General features: G+C 40.7%; 1 protein-coding gene across 1 annotated transcript in view; it reads left to right on the forward strand.

Annotated features, from left to right (window-relative positions):
- Positions 1 to 2,683: 2,683 nt before the first annotated feature.
- CFI (complement factor I) overlaps positions 2,684 to 17,870 on the forward strand; it is a 49,689-nt gene continuing 34,502 nt past the window's right edge. The window contains exons 1-3 of the mRNA XM_006052208.4: positions 2,684 to 2,806; positions 10,406 to 10,453; positions 16,606 to 16,665. Of these exons, the coding sequence (XP_006052270.1) occupies positions 2,750 to 2,806; positions 10,406 to 10,453; positions 16,606 to 16,665 (165 nt within the window). The 5' untranslated portion in view covers positions 2,684 to 2,749. The remainder of the gene's footprint in view (positions 2,807 to 10,405; positions 10,454 to 16,605; positions 16,666 to 17,870) is intronic.

Raw genomic sequence — 17,870 nt, forward strand, 5'->3', positions numbered from 1 at the left:
TCTCTCTTTTCCCCCCAAATCTAAACTGTTGCACCCGTGTCCCTCAGCTCACACCTGTGGCTCTATGGGAAGCCTGGTATGAGCAGCTGAAGGAGGAGAGAAACGTTTGAGTTTGCTTCACAGATGGGTTGGCTCTGTATGTAGGTACAACCTGAAAGTGGCAGCTGAATGACAGCCATGCTTGGTAATTGTCTGAAAGACAGTGGTGGAAGAAAGTCCTCCCAGTGGGCAGAGCTTCAGCTTGTACACATGGCTGTCCACTTTGTGTGGAAAAAAAAGAGGCCTAAGGTTAGACTGGATATGGAATCACAGGCAGTAGTAATTGCCTGATGGTTTTTTTCCCTATAATGAAAGATATTCAAAGATTAAGAACAAGAAGCTCTGAGTAGAAACTTGTGGACATACCTATAGGAGTGGGAATGAAGTATAAAAATCTTTGTAATGCATGTTAACACCACCAGAGAACATCCATTAGAGAAAAGTAATCAATCAACAAAATGACTCAGCTAATTGATATCCGCCAGCCTCAGTCATCAACCACCTCAGTACTAACACAGCAGGTACAAGGATAAAATGGCTATGGTGACAGAGATGGCCAGTAACAGCACAGGCCCTGAAGGTTTCTTTGGCTACTGCCACCAACAAATGTCCAATCTGACAGCAACAGAGACCAATGCTGAGCCCCCAAGATGGCACAGCTCATCAAGGATACCAGCTAGCCACTCGGTGGTAAATTGATCATTTGGTTGTTTCACTCTTAAAAAGGCCAGAGGAACATCCTCACAGGAATAGACAGAAATAAACAGACATAAAGTCAGGTACCTTTCCTACCTGCAGGGCCACAGGGTCATGAGTCAAAGGATTACAGAGTATTTAATCCTCCAACAAGGGATCCCATGTAACATCCTGCTAGATAGGGGAACCCACTTTCTAGCAAAGGAGATGTGAGCTTGGAGCTCTGGCCAAGCAATTCACTGGTCATACCATATAACTGCACTGCTGTGAAGCTGACAGCCTACGGAACACTGGAGTAACCTGCTGAAGGCCGAACTGAGGTGCCACTTAAGATAATACTCTGAGGACTGGGTGCTGTCCTCCAAGAAGCAGTATATGTATTGAATCGAAGGACTGTCATGCCGCACCATGTCTGCAACAGAGAGAAGACACAGGTCTGTGACCCAAGAAGCAGAAGCAGGAATGGCCACGCTTGCCATCACTTCTGACAACCGACTGGAGGCCGTGTGCTTCCTGTCCCCACACTTTGCATTCTGAGGTCTGTTTCTCAAAGGAAACACACCGTTGCCCTGGGGCACAACAAGAATCCCAGTGAACTATATGCTCTGCCTTCTGCCTGGCGCACACTGAGCTGCCTGGGTAGAGGAGGAGTCACCATCTTGACAGGAGTAACCTATCACTTCAGAGGAAGGAAGTCTGCTGTTACACAGCCAGGGTAGGGAGAAATGTGTGGGGAACGGTATGAGCTACTCAGGTATCTCTTGTGACAGTAAAGGGATGGGAACAGCAGCCATGGTCTGAGAAGGGAATGGTATTCAGGGGCTCAGGCCACTCCAGGAAGAGGTTAAGGGTCATGCCACCAGGTAAGCCACTGAGGCCAGCAGAGGGGGAGACTCAGGGTGAAGGGAATCTAGAATGGACAGGAAAGAGGCAGAGGCTGAGGATTAACTGCAGCCCCAAGATCAACCGCAAGGCCAGGGGCTACAGTTCCTTCCCCCACCCCGACCCCCTGCAACTTCCCTCTCCTCAGGAAGAGAGGCCCACTGCAATTTCAAAGGAGCCACCCTTGAAACATACATGGAAAGTAGACCTCAAAGGTGCAAATGGTAGACTCTGAAAGACCAGGAGATGAGTTTCCCGGATCCCCCTTTCAAGGAAGGTCTGACTGTCTGGCTGTGAAGAGTGTGGTCAGCGGTCACTGCTGTCTGACAGCAACTGAAGACCCACCTCACCCCAGGGCGTGCATTTCCTGGGCAACTGTCACCAGGTCACGTCACTGAGTAAGGCAGGCAGGACCCAGCCATTTCTGCATGACCCAGGGCCCCTGTGACTGGCCGCTGTCACTCCAGAGCCACCCCACCACCCCACCACTCACCCAAGCTGGCCAAGGCTTTGTTGAACCCACATTGCAGTTTGCTTTCTCTTTCTGTTCATTCCTGCTTCTCCTCCTTTCCTTTCCCAGGAGCTGATTCCTGACAAGTATCTCCCACCCCAAACTCTGTCTCACATCTGCTTCAGGAGAATCAAACTGTGACAGCATTTCTGCTGAGAGAAAAAGAATTTATCACAGGACAACCCATGATTGATAAAGAAGCATTTTGGTGAGGATTTTTAGTGTTCAGCATAGCATTCAATACAATGGACTTTTTACTCCTTACCATTTCCTAATCTTCGTCCTTAAAGAAAAATATGATTCTGTGTTTACCAAAGCATAAGAAATTTCGTGGTTTCTGCCTACTGTAGCAAACAGAATAAGGCATTGTTCAGTACTGAGGTGGGGCATCAGTTTTCTCTGCGGGAAACAGTCCCTCAGCTATTTGCTGAGGTCTTTTTGGTTTCATTTACGGTAAAACTCTGGATTTTTGCCAAATTCTCCACGAGTTCAAAAGTACAAAGCTCTTTAGGAGGCCTGCTCTTTTTAAATATTTTTTCAGAGGTTAAAAATTAAATTTCAAAGAATACCTGGGGTGCAGAGGAGTCCACAGTAGAGACACAGACCCTGATTGTCTCCAACATGAAGCTTGGTCATGTCATTCTCTTACTTTTGTGCTTCTACTTAAGTTTTTGTGAGGTAAGCAATTCAATATTTATACAAACTTTTAAGTAGGTATTTCAAATATTGTAAAAATACAGAAAAAAATCTCAAGGATATTATTTTGACTTAAAGATTACATAGTTCACTTGCCAACGATGACAGTATTTAGTCAGTAACCAAGATTTTATGTTATATCTTGATGAAAGAGCTTGAAGAAATTGCTTTTTTTCATATGCTATTATCTGTGCATAGAGATTGGACTGAATGAAAATTTTAGTAATAAATCTATGATTTATAGTAATTATTAAATCAGTAAACATTTATCAAGCCCTATCTATGTGCAAGGTATAGAGATAGGCAAGACTGATCCTTCCTTCAATAGCCTTTTGTACAGTTGTAGAAAGATGATACAAATATACCAATGAGGAAATAATAAGCATAATTTGAAAAATATTTGAAAACATGAGAAGGAACTGTTATAAGACATATATATTTAATTGCCAAAAAATGGCACAAATATCATCATCTGCCAAGGGACTTTAATGAGAGGAAAAATCCCTTCCTGCTCAGAGATTGGGAAGGGTTTATGGGCCAAGTGGGATTTGAGCTATGGGGTCACACACAGTCGGACACGACTGAAGCGACTTAGCAGCAGCAGCATAATTCTGGATTAGATCTGATCAGTGGAGAGAAAGAGGAAATGATTTTCAGCCTGAAAAACAGCAAGTGGTATGGCCAGAAAGACAGCAAAGCACTGGGCTCCTCTCCATGAATAAACCCACTTGATCAGAGTAGAGACTTTGTAGGCAACTCAAGGAGTTAAAGCCAAAACAACAGATTGTAGCCAGTCTGGAAGGTAGCCTGTTAAGGTTAGAAATGTTTAAGACATTTTGGAGACTTGCTGATGATTGCCTACTTTTGTGATCAAAGAGTTGAAATAATTCCAAAAATTGTTTTGTTTTAAAGTCTGTTTATACCAGAAAATGTTTAAAGAGAACTACCTAAGATATCAGAATTAAATACTTAAGTTCTAAACTATAAGTTTAAGTATAGTTCTAAACTATAGAACTATAGTTCTAAACTTATAAGTTCTAAACTATATATGCAATGTTTAGAGTATAAAACAAATGGAAATAAAGTAAGTGCTTGTTGATTAAAATAGATTAAATTATTGCACATCCAGAAATAACTACCACATTAAAATGGTGCTTTTATATTTATTGAAATTAAAAAATGCCTCACTAAAATCTTATTTTTGTTAAGAAAAATACACACACACATAAATACACAAATATATTAATAAATGCTTATATAAATGGCAGTTTAAAAGTTCATGAGGAGTGTATATTAAACAGATAACAGTTAGTATCTCTGAGTAATGGGATTACTCATGATTTTTATGTTTTATGTATTAATGAATTTTCAGAGTTCAAAAATTTTGTCTTATTCATTCTCATTTTTCTTTTTTAAATACCAGATAAATGTGTGTTGCATTATAACAAGAGAAATTTGTTTTCTGAAAAAAGGTATTTCAGCCACATTTTGGGTTCCTGGAACAAAAACAGAATAAAAAAGAAAACTGAAAATAGTTTTCACTTACACAAAGGAAAAGAGCCTCTTTCTTTTACTGAACAATCATCCAATCATAAAATTGTCTTCATTCCTTTAAGAAACAGCATTTTGAAACCATGACTTCGTAAAATACTATTATTATTTCTTTATAAAAGAAAATGGAATGATTTTTTATGCCACCTGCTGAGAAATAATCATTTTTAAATGGAGTTTACCATAGAGATAGGGGCTTCCCTGGTGGCTCAGCAGTAAAGAATCCACCTGCCAATGCAGGAGACCTGGGTTCTTCCCTGGGTTGGGAAGATCCCCTGGAAAAGGCAATGGCAACCACTCCAGTATTTTTGCCTGGAGAATCCCATGGACAGAGGAGCCTGGTGGGCTATAGTCCATGGGGTCACAAAGAATCAGACCTGATTTAGCGGTTGAAGAGCAACAACCATAGAGACAACATAAATATGTTCTAAGTTTTAAAATATCTACATTTTCAACATGAAATAAAATATGTACAGCTGGGAGAAAGTTTTGTATTTTAAAAGCTGGGAGCAGATTTCCTTCTAGGGGATAAAAAGCCCCACTCCCTTTTTATATCAAAACATTTCGAGGTACTGATTTGAAAGTGGATTATGTCAATGGGTGGGCTGGCAATGAAGTTGTTCTGAACAGTGAGATGAGAATCCTGGTTTTACTGAACCTACCTGGACAAAGAGGTAAGGGGACTTAGGAAAGGGTGGGAAAGAAATTCAGAGTGCAGAGGGAGTGGCTGCTGTGTCAATAACAAAGGGGTATTAAGGAACAGGGATCTCGGTCCTTGGAATTCCCCAGGCAAAAATTCTGGAGTACATACCATTCCCTTCGCCACAGGACCTTCCCAACCTAAGGATCCAACCGTCTCCTGCATTGCAGGCAGTTTCTTTACCATCAAAGCCACCAGGGAAGTCCCAGTAATGAATAGGGAAGCCAAATATTTTAGTCACTATGGTTAAATACTGTGATATACTTGGCTGTGACATAATCCCTGACCAAAACCTTTAATTTTTTTTTTTTAACCCTAAAAGCATATTATAAAATTCGGTTTATATGGGTAGTATTTTGGAAGGAAAGAACTGGGGTGATGGTCAACAGAGTGATGAGATCTGGAAAGAGAATATGCACAGAGGCAATACACAGTGTAGAGAGTGATGTCAGCCAGCAAGGCAGAGTAGGCAAATCCAAACACTTGTCCCTCCACCAAGAAAAAAAAACCAGAAAAGTCAAGCAAACGTTCAAAACCAACTTTGTCAGAACTCCAGTTATCAAAGTCCTACAGTACCCAAGTGACTGCTGAATGAAGGAAAAAGGCAACTTAAAAATGGCAGGAAAACTGCAGTATTTCTACTTGCCCTTACCCCACCCAGATACCAACTCAGTGGCGGTCTTGAAGATAGCAATCCAGATTCCCAGTGTGGAACTCTAGTCCCAGTTCTAAATGGAGCAGAGCAGACTTTATTTAAAAAGAAATTGTGTTTGTCTGTTCTAACCTATCCAGGGGCTACTTGAAAGACTGGACAATAAATTTGTCTTTGTTTCATCTAACTTGGAACTCAGAGTGGAAAGGCAGCAGGCATTCCTCAAAAACATTATAAAGGCAAGCAAACAATCTACCACCACCTGAGACAAAACAGTTGAGGCCTACAACAGAGTGCGGAAGCTTGGAAGGGAAAGTTAGAGTTTCAGCTGGAAGTTAGGGCATTCAAAAGCCCCTGTGTATCCTGGGGAATTAAGAAAGCAACGCACATGCCAAGGGCAAGAAGCCCAGAAAACACCTAAGAAGACCCTAAGCCTAGACCTCCAGGCTCAGTGCAAATGTGAAGTAAAAGCTAAGACAGAATTGTCAACACTCTGGTTAAGTACTGAGCACTGAAGTGCCCCAGCACACAGCCAATTTGCAAGCTCGGAATAGGTTTTTTTGTTGTTTTCAATTTCAAGGATTCCTTATTCTTTTCTTTCCTTCTTTCCTTTCTTTCATTTCCTTCTTCCTTCCTTTCTCTTTTTTCCCCTCCCTGTCCATTTCCCTTTCTCTTCCTCTCTCTCTGGTTGCTTGTGTTGAAGGAAATCTTTGTCTAAATCCTAGCTAAATGCAAGGTAAAGAAACCAAGACTTCAGAAACCACACATGACAAAAAAGAAAAAAAAAACCTTTATAGAAACAGTTTTGAAAAATTAGTAAATAGCTATAGTCTACAGGAATCAAGGAAAGCAAACCCTGAGAAGAAGAAAGAATTTGATTTCAAGAATTACAACATTATAATATTAAAAATATCCAGTCTCCAACAAAGAATATGAAGCATGCAATGAAACAAGAAAATATGGCCCATTCACAGGAGAAATTATTTCTGAGGAAGAACAGACTTTGAACTCACCAAAGACTTTAAGTCAAACATCTTAAATATATTCAAATACCCGCCCCCCCCCCCAAAAAAAACAAGGAGGATGTAGGAACAAATAGAGGATCCATGAAAGATAGAAATTATAAAAGGAATTAGACTGAAAAGTATAACAAAGAATTCACTAGAGGGTTTTAACAGCAGATTTGAGCAGGCAGAAGAGTAAGTGAAGCTGAAGATTGGTCAATTAAATTATCTGAGGAGCAGAAAGAATAATAAAAAGAGAAACCATCAGTATACACACAATTGGAATCTCAGAAGGAGAAGAGATAGTCGGAGAATATTTGAAGAAGTAATAACCAAAAACTTCTGAAATTTGATAAAAGATAATGAACCTAGAATGTCCCTGGTGATCCGGTGGCTAAGAATCCGCCTGACAACGCAGGGGACACGGGTTCCATCCCTGGTCTGGGAGGATCCCACATGCTGTGGGGCAGCTAAGCCCCTGCACCACAACCGCCGGGCGCATGCACTCTGGAGCCTGTGCTTCGCAACAAGCAAAGCCACTGCCATGAGAAGCACCACAACTAGGGAGGAGGCTCCACGTGCAGCACCTAGAGAGGGCCTATGTGCAGCAGTGAAGGCCCAGAACAGCCACAGATCAGCTAATTAAAAAAAAAAGGTGTTCAACCTCAGTCGTTGGGGAAAAAATGCAGATAAAACTATTCTCTAATGACATTCTTATATACCTAATTGACAAAGATAAAAATGTTTAATGTTTTCTGTTCTGTGGTCAAGAAGATGGAAAATAGGCCCTGTCATATACTGATGACCCCTGGAGAAGGGATAAGCTACCCACTCCAATATTCTGGCCTGGAGAATACAATGGACTGTATAGTCCATGGGGTTGGAGAAATATCAATAACCACAGATATGCAGATAACACCACCCTTATGACAGAAAGCTAAGAAGAACTAAAGAGCCTCTTGATGAAAGTGAAAGAGGAGAGTGAAAATGCGGCTTAAAACTCAACATTCAAAAAACTGGGATCATGGCATCCAGTCCCATCACTTCATGGTAAGTAGATGGGGAAACAATGGAAACAGTAGCTGTCTTTATTTTGGGGGGCTCCAAAATCACTGCACGTGGTGACTGCAGCCATGAAATTAAAAGACACTTGCTCCTTGGAAAAAAAAGCTATGACCAACCTAGACAGTATATTAAAAAGCAGAGACATGACTTCACCTCTCTATAATGGACAAAGGTCCATCTAGTCAAAGATATGGTTTTTCCAGTAGTCATATATGGATGTGAGAGTTGGACCATAAAGAAAGCTGAGTGCCGAAGAACTGATGCTTTTGAACTGTGTGTTGGAGAAGACTCTTGAGAGTCCCTTGGACTGAAAGGAGATCCAACCAGTCAATCCTAAAAGAAATCAGTCCTGAATATTTGTTGGAAGGACTGATGCTGAAGCTGAAACTGTTTCAACAAACCTGAAACTCGAATACTTGGTCACTTGATGCAAAGAAATGACTCATTGGAAAAGATCGTATTGCTGGAAAAGATTGAAGGCAGGAGACGAAGGGGACATCAGAGGATGAGATGATTGGATGGCATCACCAACTCAATGTACATGTCTTTGAGCAAGCTCCAGGGGTTGGTGAGAACGGGGAAGCCTGACGTGCTGCAGTTCATGAGGTTGCAAAGAGTTGGACATGACTGAGCGACTGAACTGAACTGATATATTGATGATAAGAGTTCAAATTTGAGCAATTTCTAGAGAGAGAAGGGCTTCTCAGGTGGCTCAGTGGTAAAGAATCCACCTGCCAATTCAGGAGACCCAGGTTCATCCCTGGGTGGAGAAGATCTCCTGTAGTAGGAAATGACAACTCACTCCAGTATTCTTGCCTGGAAAATTTCATGAACAGAGGAGCTTGGCGGGCTACAGTTCATGGGGTCACAAGAGTTTGCAACTGAGCATGCACACTAGAGAGAGAAATTAGCCAATATCTTTCTAAACTAAAACTGCTCATTTCTTTGATTCAGCAGTGTTACTCCCAGGTAAGTACTGACAAATATACTTAGCATATGGGGGAAATAATGTGTATTATACGAGGAGATTTATCACAACACTTTATAATAACAGAACATTGGAAACAATCTAAATTCCCTTTGTTGGCTACTGGTTGTAAACTATACTGGTGTTGGGGGTGCAGAATTAGTAAAGTATGGGTTCACATATACAGTGATGATCTCTGGAAAGGTTCACTGCTGCTGCTGCTGCTAAGTCACCTCAGTCGTGTCCGACTCTGTGCGACCCCGTAGATGGCAGCCCACCAGGCTCCCCTGTCCCTGGGATTCTCCAGGCAAGAACACTGGAGTGGGTTGCCATTTCCTTCTCCAATGCATGAAAGTGAAAAGTGAAAGTGGGCGCTCAGTCATGTCCGACTCTCAGCGACCCCATGGACTGCAGCCCACCAGGCTCCTCCATCCATGGGATTTTCCAGGCAAGAGTACTGGAGTGGGGTGCCATTGCCTTCTCCGGAAAGGTTCACTAGGAACTATTAAGTGGTTGACTCTGCGGTAGTGCTTGAGTGACTGAATGGATAACAGGAGAGAAATATAATTTTTACAGGCACCCTTTTGAACATGTTTGTAATATTTCTATGTGTTTTCTATTTTAAAAAATATCAATTAAAAATGAAAAAAATTTTTCATCCATTTTGCATTCATTATAACAAAACAAGACCAAGAAACTACACCATTGTTTTGTTTTGTTTTGTACTCTCTGAGGCAAAAGTGATGGAAATGACCCTGAAATAAAATTGGAGGGGAAAATTGCTAGTGAAGACCACGATGAGAAGGAACTGAGGCTGCATAGGGCCTAAAACTCTTTCAGTGGAAATGTTCTGATATGACTGTTAGCTTTCAGGATATGAGCTGTTTATTCACTTCTGGAAGAAAGACAAAAGTTTATATTGCTTACTCTTTTTGAAACTTTTCCATCTTGTTCCTCAGTGTTTTCCAGGGAAACCCTGATTGTACCTGTTGGTCATCATGATACAATCATCACAAAATCTCAGTGGCATGTAACTTGATTTAGTTTACTCGCCTACAGGTTAGCTGGAGATCATCTCATCTAAGGTGGGCTCAGCTGGAGTGATTCTTCTTTGCTGGCCTGATCATCTTCTTCCCACAGCTATGGCAGAGAAGCAGAAGGACAAACCCAGTTGCACAAGTACCCTCCAAGCATCTCTTACGTCACATATGCTGACTTCCTATTGTCCAAAGCAAGTCACTGGCCAGGCCCAGAATCTGGAAGTAGAAAAATATACCTCCCCTCTCTGGAGGAAGAGATAACAGCAAAGGACAGGATGAAGAGCAGTAGGCCTGGGGCCATAAGCAGTCTACCGCGGTCAGCGTCACATTAGTGTCTGTGCAGGATCTTGAGTGTTTATTTGTGCCGTCCCATGTATTTTGCACTTGCTATTCACAACAGCTCTGTGAGGATATTATTTTTCTTTTCCACATTTCACAGAAGAAGAAACAACCATAAAGGTAAAGTCATTTACAAAAAATTACACAACTAGTTAGCAGTAGAAGGGGAATTTTCGACTTTTTTACAGCAAGCAGTAGGACGGAAAATGGTGGACTTTTGCTCTACTTGGTCATAACTGATCATTTTTTTCTTTTGTTTATAGGATAATTTTAGAAAAAGAGGAAAGTCAAAGGCAGTGAAGAAATCACAGGTAAAGCTATATGGCTGTATACCAGGGTGGGATAGTAGATTGCTTTTTTTTTTCTTGTTTGTTGTCTAATAACCAACTGTGCATCTAAAATGGCTTCACTGGGAAATTCCCTGGAGGTCAAGTGCTTAGGCCTTTCACCATGCTTTCACTGCCAAGGGTGCAGGATCAATCCCTGGTCGAGGAACTAAGATCCCACAATCCACGTGCCATGGCTAACAAAAAGGCTAACCCGTACTCCTGCCTAGAATAAAAAGATAAAGTTTACAGCAGGATAATTATTACAGAATCACAAATACCAAAGAAATGATCCCCCCTAAAAAAAAAAAGAAACAGCAGCTAAGGGAATTGAGTCATGTTTTACAGATAACTAGGCTATAGTAGTACTCACTAAAAATTTTTGTGCATGTTCCCCCAGTATATGTGAATTTATTTATTTATAAATAATATATATTCTACTGTATAAATATACTTTAAAAAAGAAAATTTTAAAAACAAGTACTTTAATAATAATCTTACTGTTAATCTTTAATGACATATCATCATCAAATACACTATTTTTAAATTTTTTCATTTGATTTTAATATCATATTAGTTGGAAAAGATACCTTACAAAGAGCTGCTGCTGCTAAGTCAACACACATAATAAACACAGGGAAAGTTTCAATAATGATATTTGATGGAAACCTATATTTCAGTTAGTCTCTTTAATATTATTGATTGGGGGAGGGTTGGCTTCTTTTCATATCTGATTAGCTTTCTATTGGATTCACATGGATTGTGGGATCTTGAAGCCCATGGTGTGGCTAATGAACAGCTTCTGCTGTAGCTGGAAGTGTAGACTCTGCCATTCTTATTTATTGATGCTGTATTTTGGCATTATTGTCAATCTGGTATCATTTCACTACATGCATCTCTAAATCACTTGTCCATCTGCGAAGATTATTTCAGCTAAAACTAGATGATATAGTCTATAATGTCCCATAATCAAGCACATGAATATGATTCGCCATCCTAAAAGAGAAACCTTCTCTTGACCCCATGTTGTTGTTTAGTCACTCAGTCATGTCCAGCTCTTTGCAACCCCATGGACTGCAGCACGCCAGACTTCCCTGACCTTCACCATCTCCTGGAGCTTGCCCAAACTCACATCCATTGAGTTGATGATGCCATCCAACCATCTCATCCTCTGTCATCCCTTTCTCTTCCTGCCTTCAATCGTTCCCAGCATCAGGGTCTTTTCTTATGAGTCAGCTCTTCACATCAGGTGGTCAAAGTATTGGAGCTTCAGCTTCAACATCAGTTCTTCCAATGAATATTTGGGACTGATTTCTTTAGGATTGACTGGTTTAAACTCCTTGCAGTCCAAGGGACTCTCAAGAGTCTTCTCCAACACCACAGTTCAAAATCAACAATTTGTCAATGCTCAGCCTTCGAATTCTCACATCCATGCATGACTACAGGAAAAACTATAGCTTTGACAAGACGGACTTTTGTTGGCATAGTAATGTCTCTGCTTTTTAATATGCCATCTAGGTTTATCATAGGTTTTCTTCCAAAGAGCATGTCTCCTTTAATTTCATTGTTGCAGTCACCATCTGCAGTGATTTTGGAGCCCAAGAAAATAGTCTGTCACTGTTTCCATTGTTTCCCCATCTATTTGCCATAAAGTGATGAGATCAGATGCCATGATATTAGTTTTCTGAATGTTGAATTTTAAGCCAGCTTTTTCACTCTCCTCTTTTACCTTCATCAAGAGGCTCTTTAGTTCCTCTTCACTTTCTGCCATAGGGTGGTGTCATCTGCATATCTGAGGTTATTGATATTTCTCCTGGTGATCTTGATTCCAGTTTGTGCTTCATCCAGCCTGGCATTTCACATGATGTACTCTGCATATAAGTTAAATAAGCAGGGTGACAATATACAGCCTTGACGTACTCCTCTCCTTTCCCAATTTTGAACTAGTCCGTTGTTCCATGTCCGGTTCTAACTGTTGCTTCTTGACCTGCACACAGGTTTCACAGGAGTCAGGTAAGGTGGTCTGGTGTTCCCATCTCTTTAAGAATTTTCCAGCTTGCTGTGATCCACAGAGTCAAAGGCTTTAGTGTAGTCAATAATGCCCTCCAATTATTACCCCATTTCTCTGTGCTTCTTGACATCTAATCTTCAAAAAAGTTGCTATGCTCAATTTCTCTTTCTATTATTTCTTGGGGCTTCCCAACCCAGTCTGGCTTGAGTTCCCACATTCTACCAAAATAACCTTTGTCAAGATCCCCATCTTACTGGAGGAGTATCACACAACTGCTAATCATCCCTTCCTTCTCTCTGCCTCTGTGTCGCCATTTTCTGTTTATTTGTCTTTTACTTCACTGGCCACGTCTTCTTATCTCCTTTACCAATTCTTCATTATCTGCCTACCCTCTCAACATCATTTGCTCACATCCTCCAGTGGATAAGCCAAAGTCTTTCCAGTAGCCAACAAGGTCCTATGTGATCAATCACACATCCCTCCAATTCTCTGGCCTCATCTCCTCCTGTTCTCCCTTCAGCCATTCACAGCCCTCCAGCCACACCAGTGTCCTGGTCCAAGAGCACATCACATATACTTCTACCCCTCAACTTTTGCTCTGGCTGTTTCCTCTGACTCTGACCCTTCACCCCTAGATATCTGCATGGCTTACTCACTCACCTTCAGGCATCTGCTCCAAGGTAAACTTTTCCTCAAAGTCTTCCTTGACAACCCTATATGCAAAAATAGCAATCCTTCCCCTCACTCTCCACAATTTCTCTCTTTCTCTTACTGTGTGTTTGTATTTGTCACCTTGTGTCATACTACATATTTATTCTTTTTTAAAAAAATATTTATTTATTTGTCTGCACTGGGTCTTATTTGGAATCTTTAATTGTGACGTGTGGGATGTCATGCGTGTCCGGGGACTGAACCTGGGCCCCCTGCATTGGAAACACAGAGTCTTAGCCACTGGATCACCAGGGAGGTCCCTATGTTTATTCTTTATTTACTTTTTGCGCTTGTGTCCCCAGGACCCAGAACAGTGCCCAGCACATAGTAGGCTCTCAATAAATAGTGAGTGAATATGCTGTGAAGAGCCAATCCATATTCAAATATTAGAAAAGGTTCATTTCTGTCTTTCTACTTTTTCAATAAAATATACAAAGTTATTTCACCCTCTGGGTTATCTTCACATCCCCGGGGTTTATGTAATCCACTCTGAAAATTATTGCACAATAGGAGTGGCTCTCCATCCTTGGGGAGTATAAGAATCTTTATGGAGCTTGTTTACAGTACAGATTCAAGATCTCCCCTCAGAAATTCTAATTCAGGAGGTCTACTGCTTGGGTCCAAGAATCTGCATTTGCACAATTATACACCTCACATGAGTGAGGCAGGGACTCACATGAGTCCCAGGCTACAACTGGGAGTACTTTTCATGTATTTGGCACTCTTCTTTTTCATCTTTAAATTCCAGGCTCAATAAAAATGGGGAAAAGGCTTCTGTAGCGTACTCCATCAGCTCACACGTAGCTCACACACAGAATGATTCAGTTGGTCCCAATCTCCCTAGACAAGTGGTTCTCAAGGTTTGGGATTATAAAGACTATTTCTAGATGGCTATCTGTATCAGTCAGTTTTGGCTACACTCCAATAAGAACCAATCCTCAAATCTTAGTGGCTTGACATAAGAAAAGTTAATTTTTTCTCTTGCAAAGACTGTGGGTCTGGGTAACTCTCCAGTGAACACGTCCTCCATGTGTTGGCCCAACCTTCTGAGCTGGTTTGATTCTGTGGTGCCTCTGAAACACATGTTCCCCTGATCACCATAGCAGAGCAGAAGTAAGTAGCATTGTTGAGCACTGGAAATTAAATGTTTCTACCCGAAACCAATACATGTTACTTCAGCTCACATTTCTGTGGGCAAAGCAAGTCACCAGCACATCCAGCCACAAGAAGGAAATGCAGCCTCACCATTTGCTTGGAAGTAAGAGTTACATAAGATTTTAGTAAATAGTATTATGTTTACCACAAAAACAAATCCTAAGAAAATGCTTAGATCCACCACTCTACCTTTCACCATCAACCATAGGCAGAATAGTAGCTGTAATTTTAGTATCCGTTATTGTAGGAAGGAAGGAAGTTACACAATCAATATAATTTCAGTGATGATTTAAATAATTTTGCTTCTTATTAATTTTAACAGCTTCCACAAACATTGGAAAGATAAATACACATGAATGTATGAGGAATAGTTTATATTCTGTCTACAGCAAACACTGGTGTAAAAATGCATGTACAAACCCCTTTAATAATGTCCTCTAAGATCATCAGCCTACTGCTCTAGACATTGAGGATCCATGGGCAACTGTGACTTACCCAGTCCCTTTAGGGTAAAACTTTTTGCCATCAGGTTTTACACAGTGAATAAGAAAGCCTTACTTTTACTGTTTTCAGCCATCACAAATAATTTTCTAACTTTCCTTTGATTATTGCCATTGTCAGCAGCCACAGTGTTGGTATTTGCCATTACCATCAATCTTAAATTTTAAATGGTAATATTATCATAAAATTGATTGCACTTACAATAAGAAATTTAAGAAATAGAAAACTGCTTAATTCCAAAGGCAATCTGCTCCCCCATGCTCTGGTTACACCTTCTCCCATCCCATCCTCAACCTTATTCTAACAATTTTGCCCTTTCTCTCTTAAAGCTTCCATCTTTCCCATTCCATTGGATTACTGACCTTACCCTTTACTCATGATGAAATCTCACCTAACAACAAAAATCTCTCTTTACTGTGTCCCTTTATGATACTATCTTTCCATTTTTTTCCCCTTCAAAGCCTAACCTTAATGCTTTCTATACTGAAAGCATGATGACCTTCTTTTTCATTTAGCTGTTTTTTACTAAATTAATTCTATATACAATTACAAAGGCAAATAATACCACATGGCTTAAAATCATGGTGATATTAAAATATTTAATAATTTATTTAACAATTGGTTGGGCTTAGATGGACTTCCCTGGTGGCTCAGATGGTAAAGAATCTGCCTGCAATGTAGGAGACCCAGGTTCAATCCCTGGGTCAGGAAGATCCTCTGGAGAAAGGAATAACAATCCACTCCAGTATTCTTGCCTGGAGAATCCCATGGACAGAGGAGCCTGGAAGGCTACAGTCCTTGAGGTCACAAAGGGTCAGACATGACCGAGCGACTAACACAGATACACATAACATTAAACACCTCTCTCACACACACCTCCTCACCCTTGATTCTCTCTAACTAGAGACGACAACTTTCAAATATTTGTTGTTTCTTCTGTTGTTTATATAAGATTCCTTAAAAACATATTCATACAGCCATTCTTTTAACTAATCCTTTGGTTCTTTTAGCCACTCCATCTTCTTCAGAAGTAGTAGGGGCCCCAGTTCCTAAGCTTTTCTGGGATCCTCTGGGGGTTAATTTGCTTTATTCTTATGGACTTCCCTCATTAGGTTTGGGTTTCATTGCTCTGTCGTGTGCTAAACCTATTACCACCTGCCCATCTGCTTTCCAGCTTCCAACCTTTCAATAATATCCCAAGTCTATAATCCTCTCCCCCATTCTCCTTGGCCTTATTGATTATGCCTTTTTTTTTAATTATATTACTCTCATTTTGATGAAACTTGGAGAGGAGGCAGAAGTTTCTGTAAAGTCTGTGTTCAGTCTCCCATGTCTGAGTACAGGACCAATCAACAGAGTTAGCACATGCTTCTGTTTCCATTTCTTCACTGCCCATTCTGGCCTCAGCTCACCAAGGTCTGGTCTCTGCCTCTGACATTCAGCTAAAACTTCTGCCTCAAGGATCCCAGTCATCTTTGTTCATCAAATTCAGTGGCCTTTTTTTCAGCTTCCTCTTCTGAAGCTCTCTGCAAAAGTAGACACATGAGCAACATCTCTCTGGCTGAAAAGCAAAATATCTTCTGCTTATTCCACATCTTCAGCTACTAAAAAGGGTAAAATTCTCCTCAGTGGTCTTTGTGTGTGTGTGTGTGTGTGTGTGTGTGTGGTTTTTTTTTTTTTTTTTTTTTGGTTTGTTTTTTGGGGGTCTTTTGGGTTGTTTGTGTGTTTTGTTTTTCACCGTTCATTCAATGCATTCCAGGCTCACCATGCCCCTGAAGCAAGTCTGAGCAAGGAGACAGAAGCTTCATCTGAAGTGAAGGTCAGAGTCTATATAATTCCTTGCTGTTACGTTGTTGTAGCCACACATTCCGGGAAACAAACTCACTCAGAAGGGCAATGCAGATAGTGGAGTGCAGTTTATTACAGCGGCAGGCCCAAGGCAGAGTCTCCTCTTAGCCAAGGACCCCGACCAGTTTTTGTGAAGACCTTATATACCCTGCGATTCATGGGGTCGCAAAGAGTTGGACATGACTGAGCGACTGATCTGATCTGATCTATATACCCTAAGTGTATGTCCCCAAACCCACCTCCCCAGATTGCCTGAAACTAGTCTGAACAAAGGAAAAGAAAGATACAATCAAAGTTAACCCATGATTCATAGGCCTTAAGCCTAGGTAGTTAACAGTGGACAATTATCAATAGGCCTGTGGTCATACTCCAATAAGCATTAATAGGTTTTATGATTCTGTTCGGTTACACAGATAATTAGGGTATTCTTTTAGGCCCCGAGAGTCTAGGTACAAGCCCTGGGGCTCTTCCATGGGGTGGGGGGCGGTGGGGGGGTCCTGGTTTTCCAGTTGGTATGTTGCTTCCATAGATACTGGGCATAAATAACTCAAAGTCCACAGTCCAGCCCGAGATTGAGTCCTGCTCTCAAGATGGAGCCTGTTCTGTTTCCTCCTTCAATATGTGACTCTTCGTGAGACCAAGTGTCTTTTAATTTTTTGTTTTTGCTCTAAGAATGACTGAAAAGTTGATGACATTTGTCCAGGTTTCAGTCTAAAACTCAGGGGAAAATGACACCTCAGAAAGGGATAAATTTGGGGAGAAAAGAAAAATTTTCACCCAATTAAAATATTGATTTTTCAATAGAAAGGTGATTGTCCCTAAAAGGGTGACTGTCCTAGCTGTCAGGGCACTTAAATTTTATCAGTAGAAGGTACAGGAGCTAAATCATTACAAAGTTCAACTCTAATAAGTGCTACCAAAAAAAGGTACATGGAACCATGGAAAGTATTAAGTAGTAGATTTTATTCTAGACCAGTGTATCAAAAATTGGTGTATTTAATGATAAATTTGTCAAATTTCCTGGTTATTTGATAAAGTTTACTAAAAATCACATCAGATAGAATGATTTTCACAGCTTTTGCAAAGTTTTATGTGGTCTTTAAGTGACTGATTTTTTTCTTCATCACAGCCCTTAAAGATTGTTTAACTTGTTTCTGCCCACTGAGCAACAGTAGG

Source organism: Bubalus bubalis, chromosome 7 (genome assembly GCF_019923935.1).
Source record: "Bubalus bubalis isolate 160015118507 breed Murrah chromosome 7, NDDB_SH_1, whole genome shotgun sequence".
NCBI classification, from domain to species: Eukaryota; Metazoa; Chordata; class Mammalia; order Artiodactyla; family Bovidae; genus Bubalus; species Bubalus bubalis.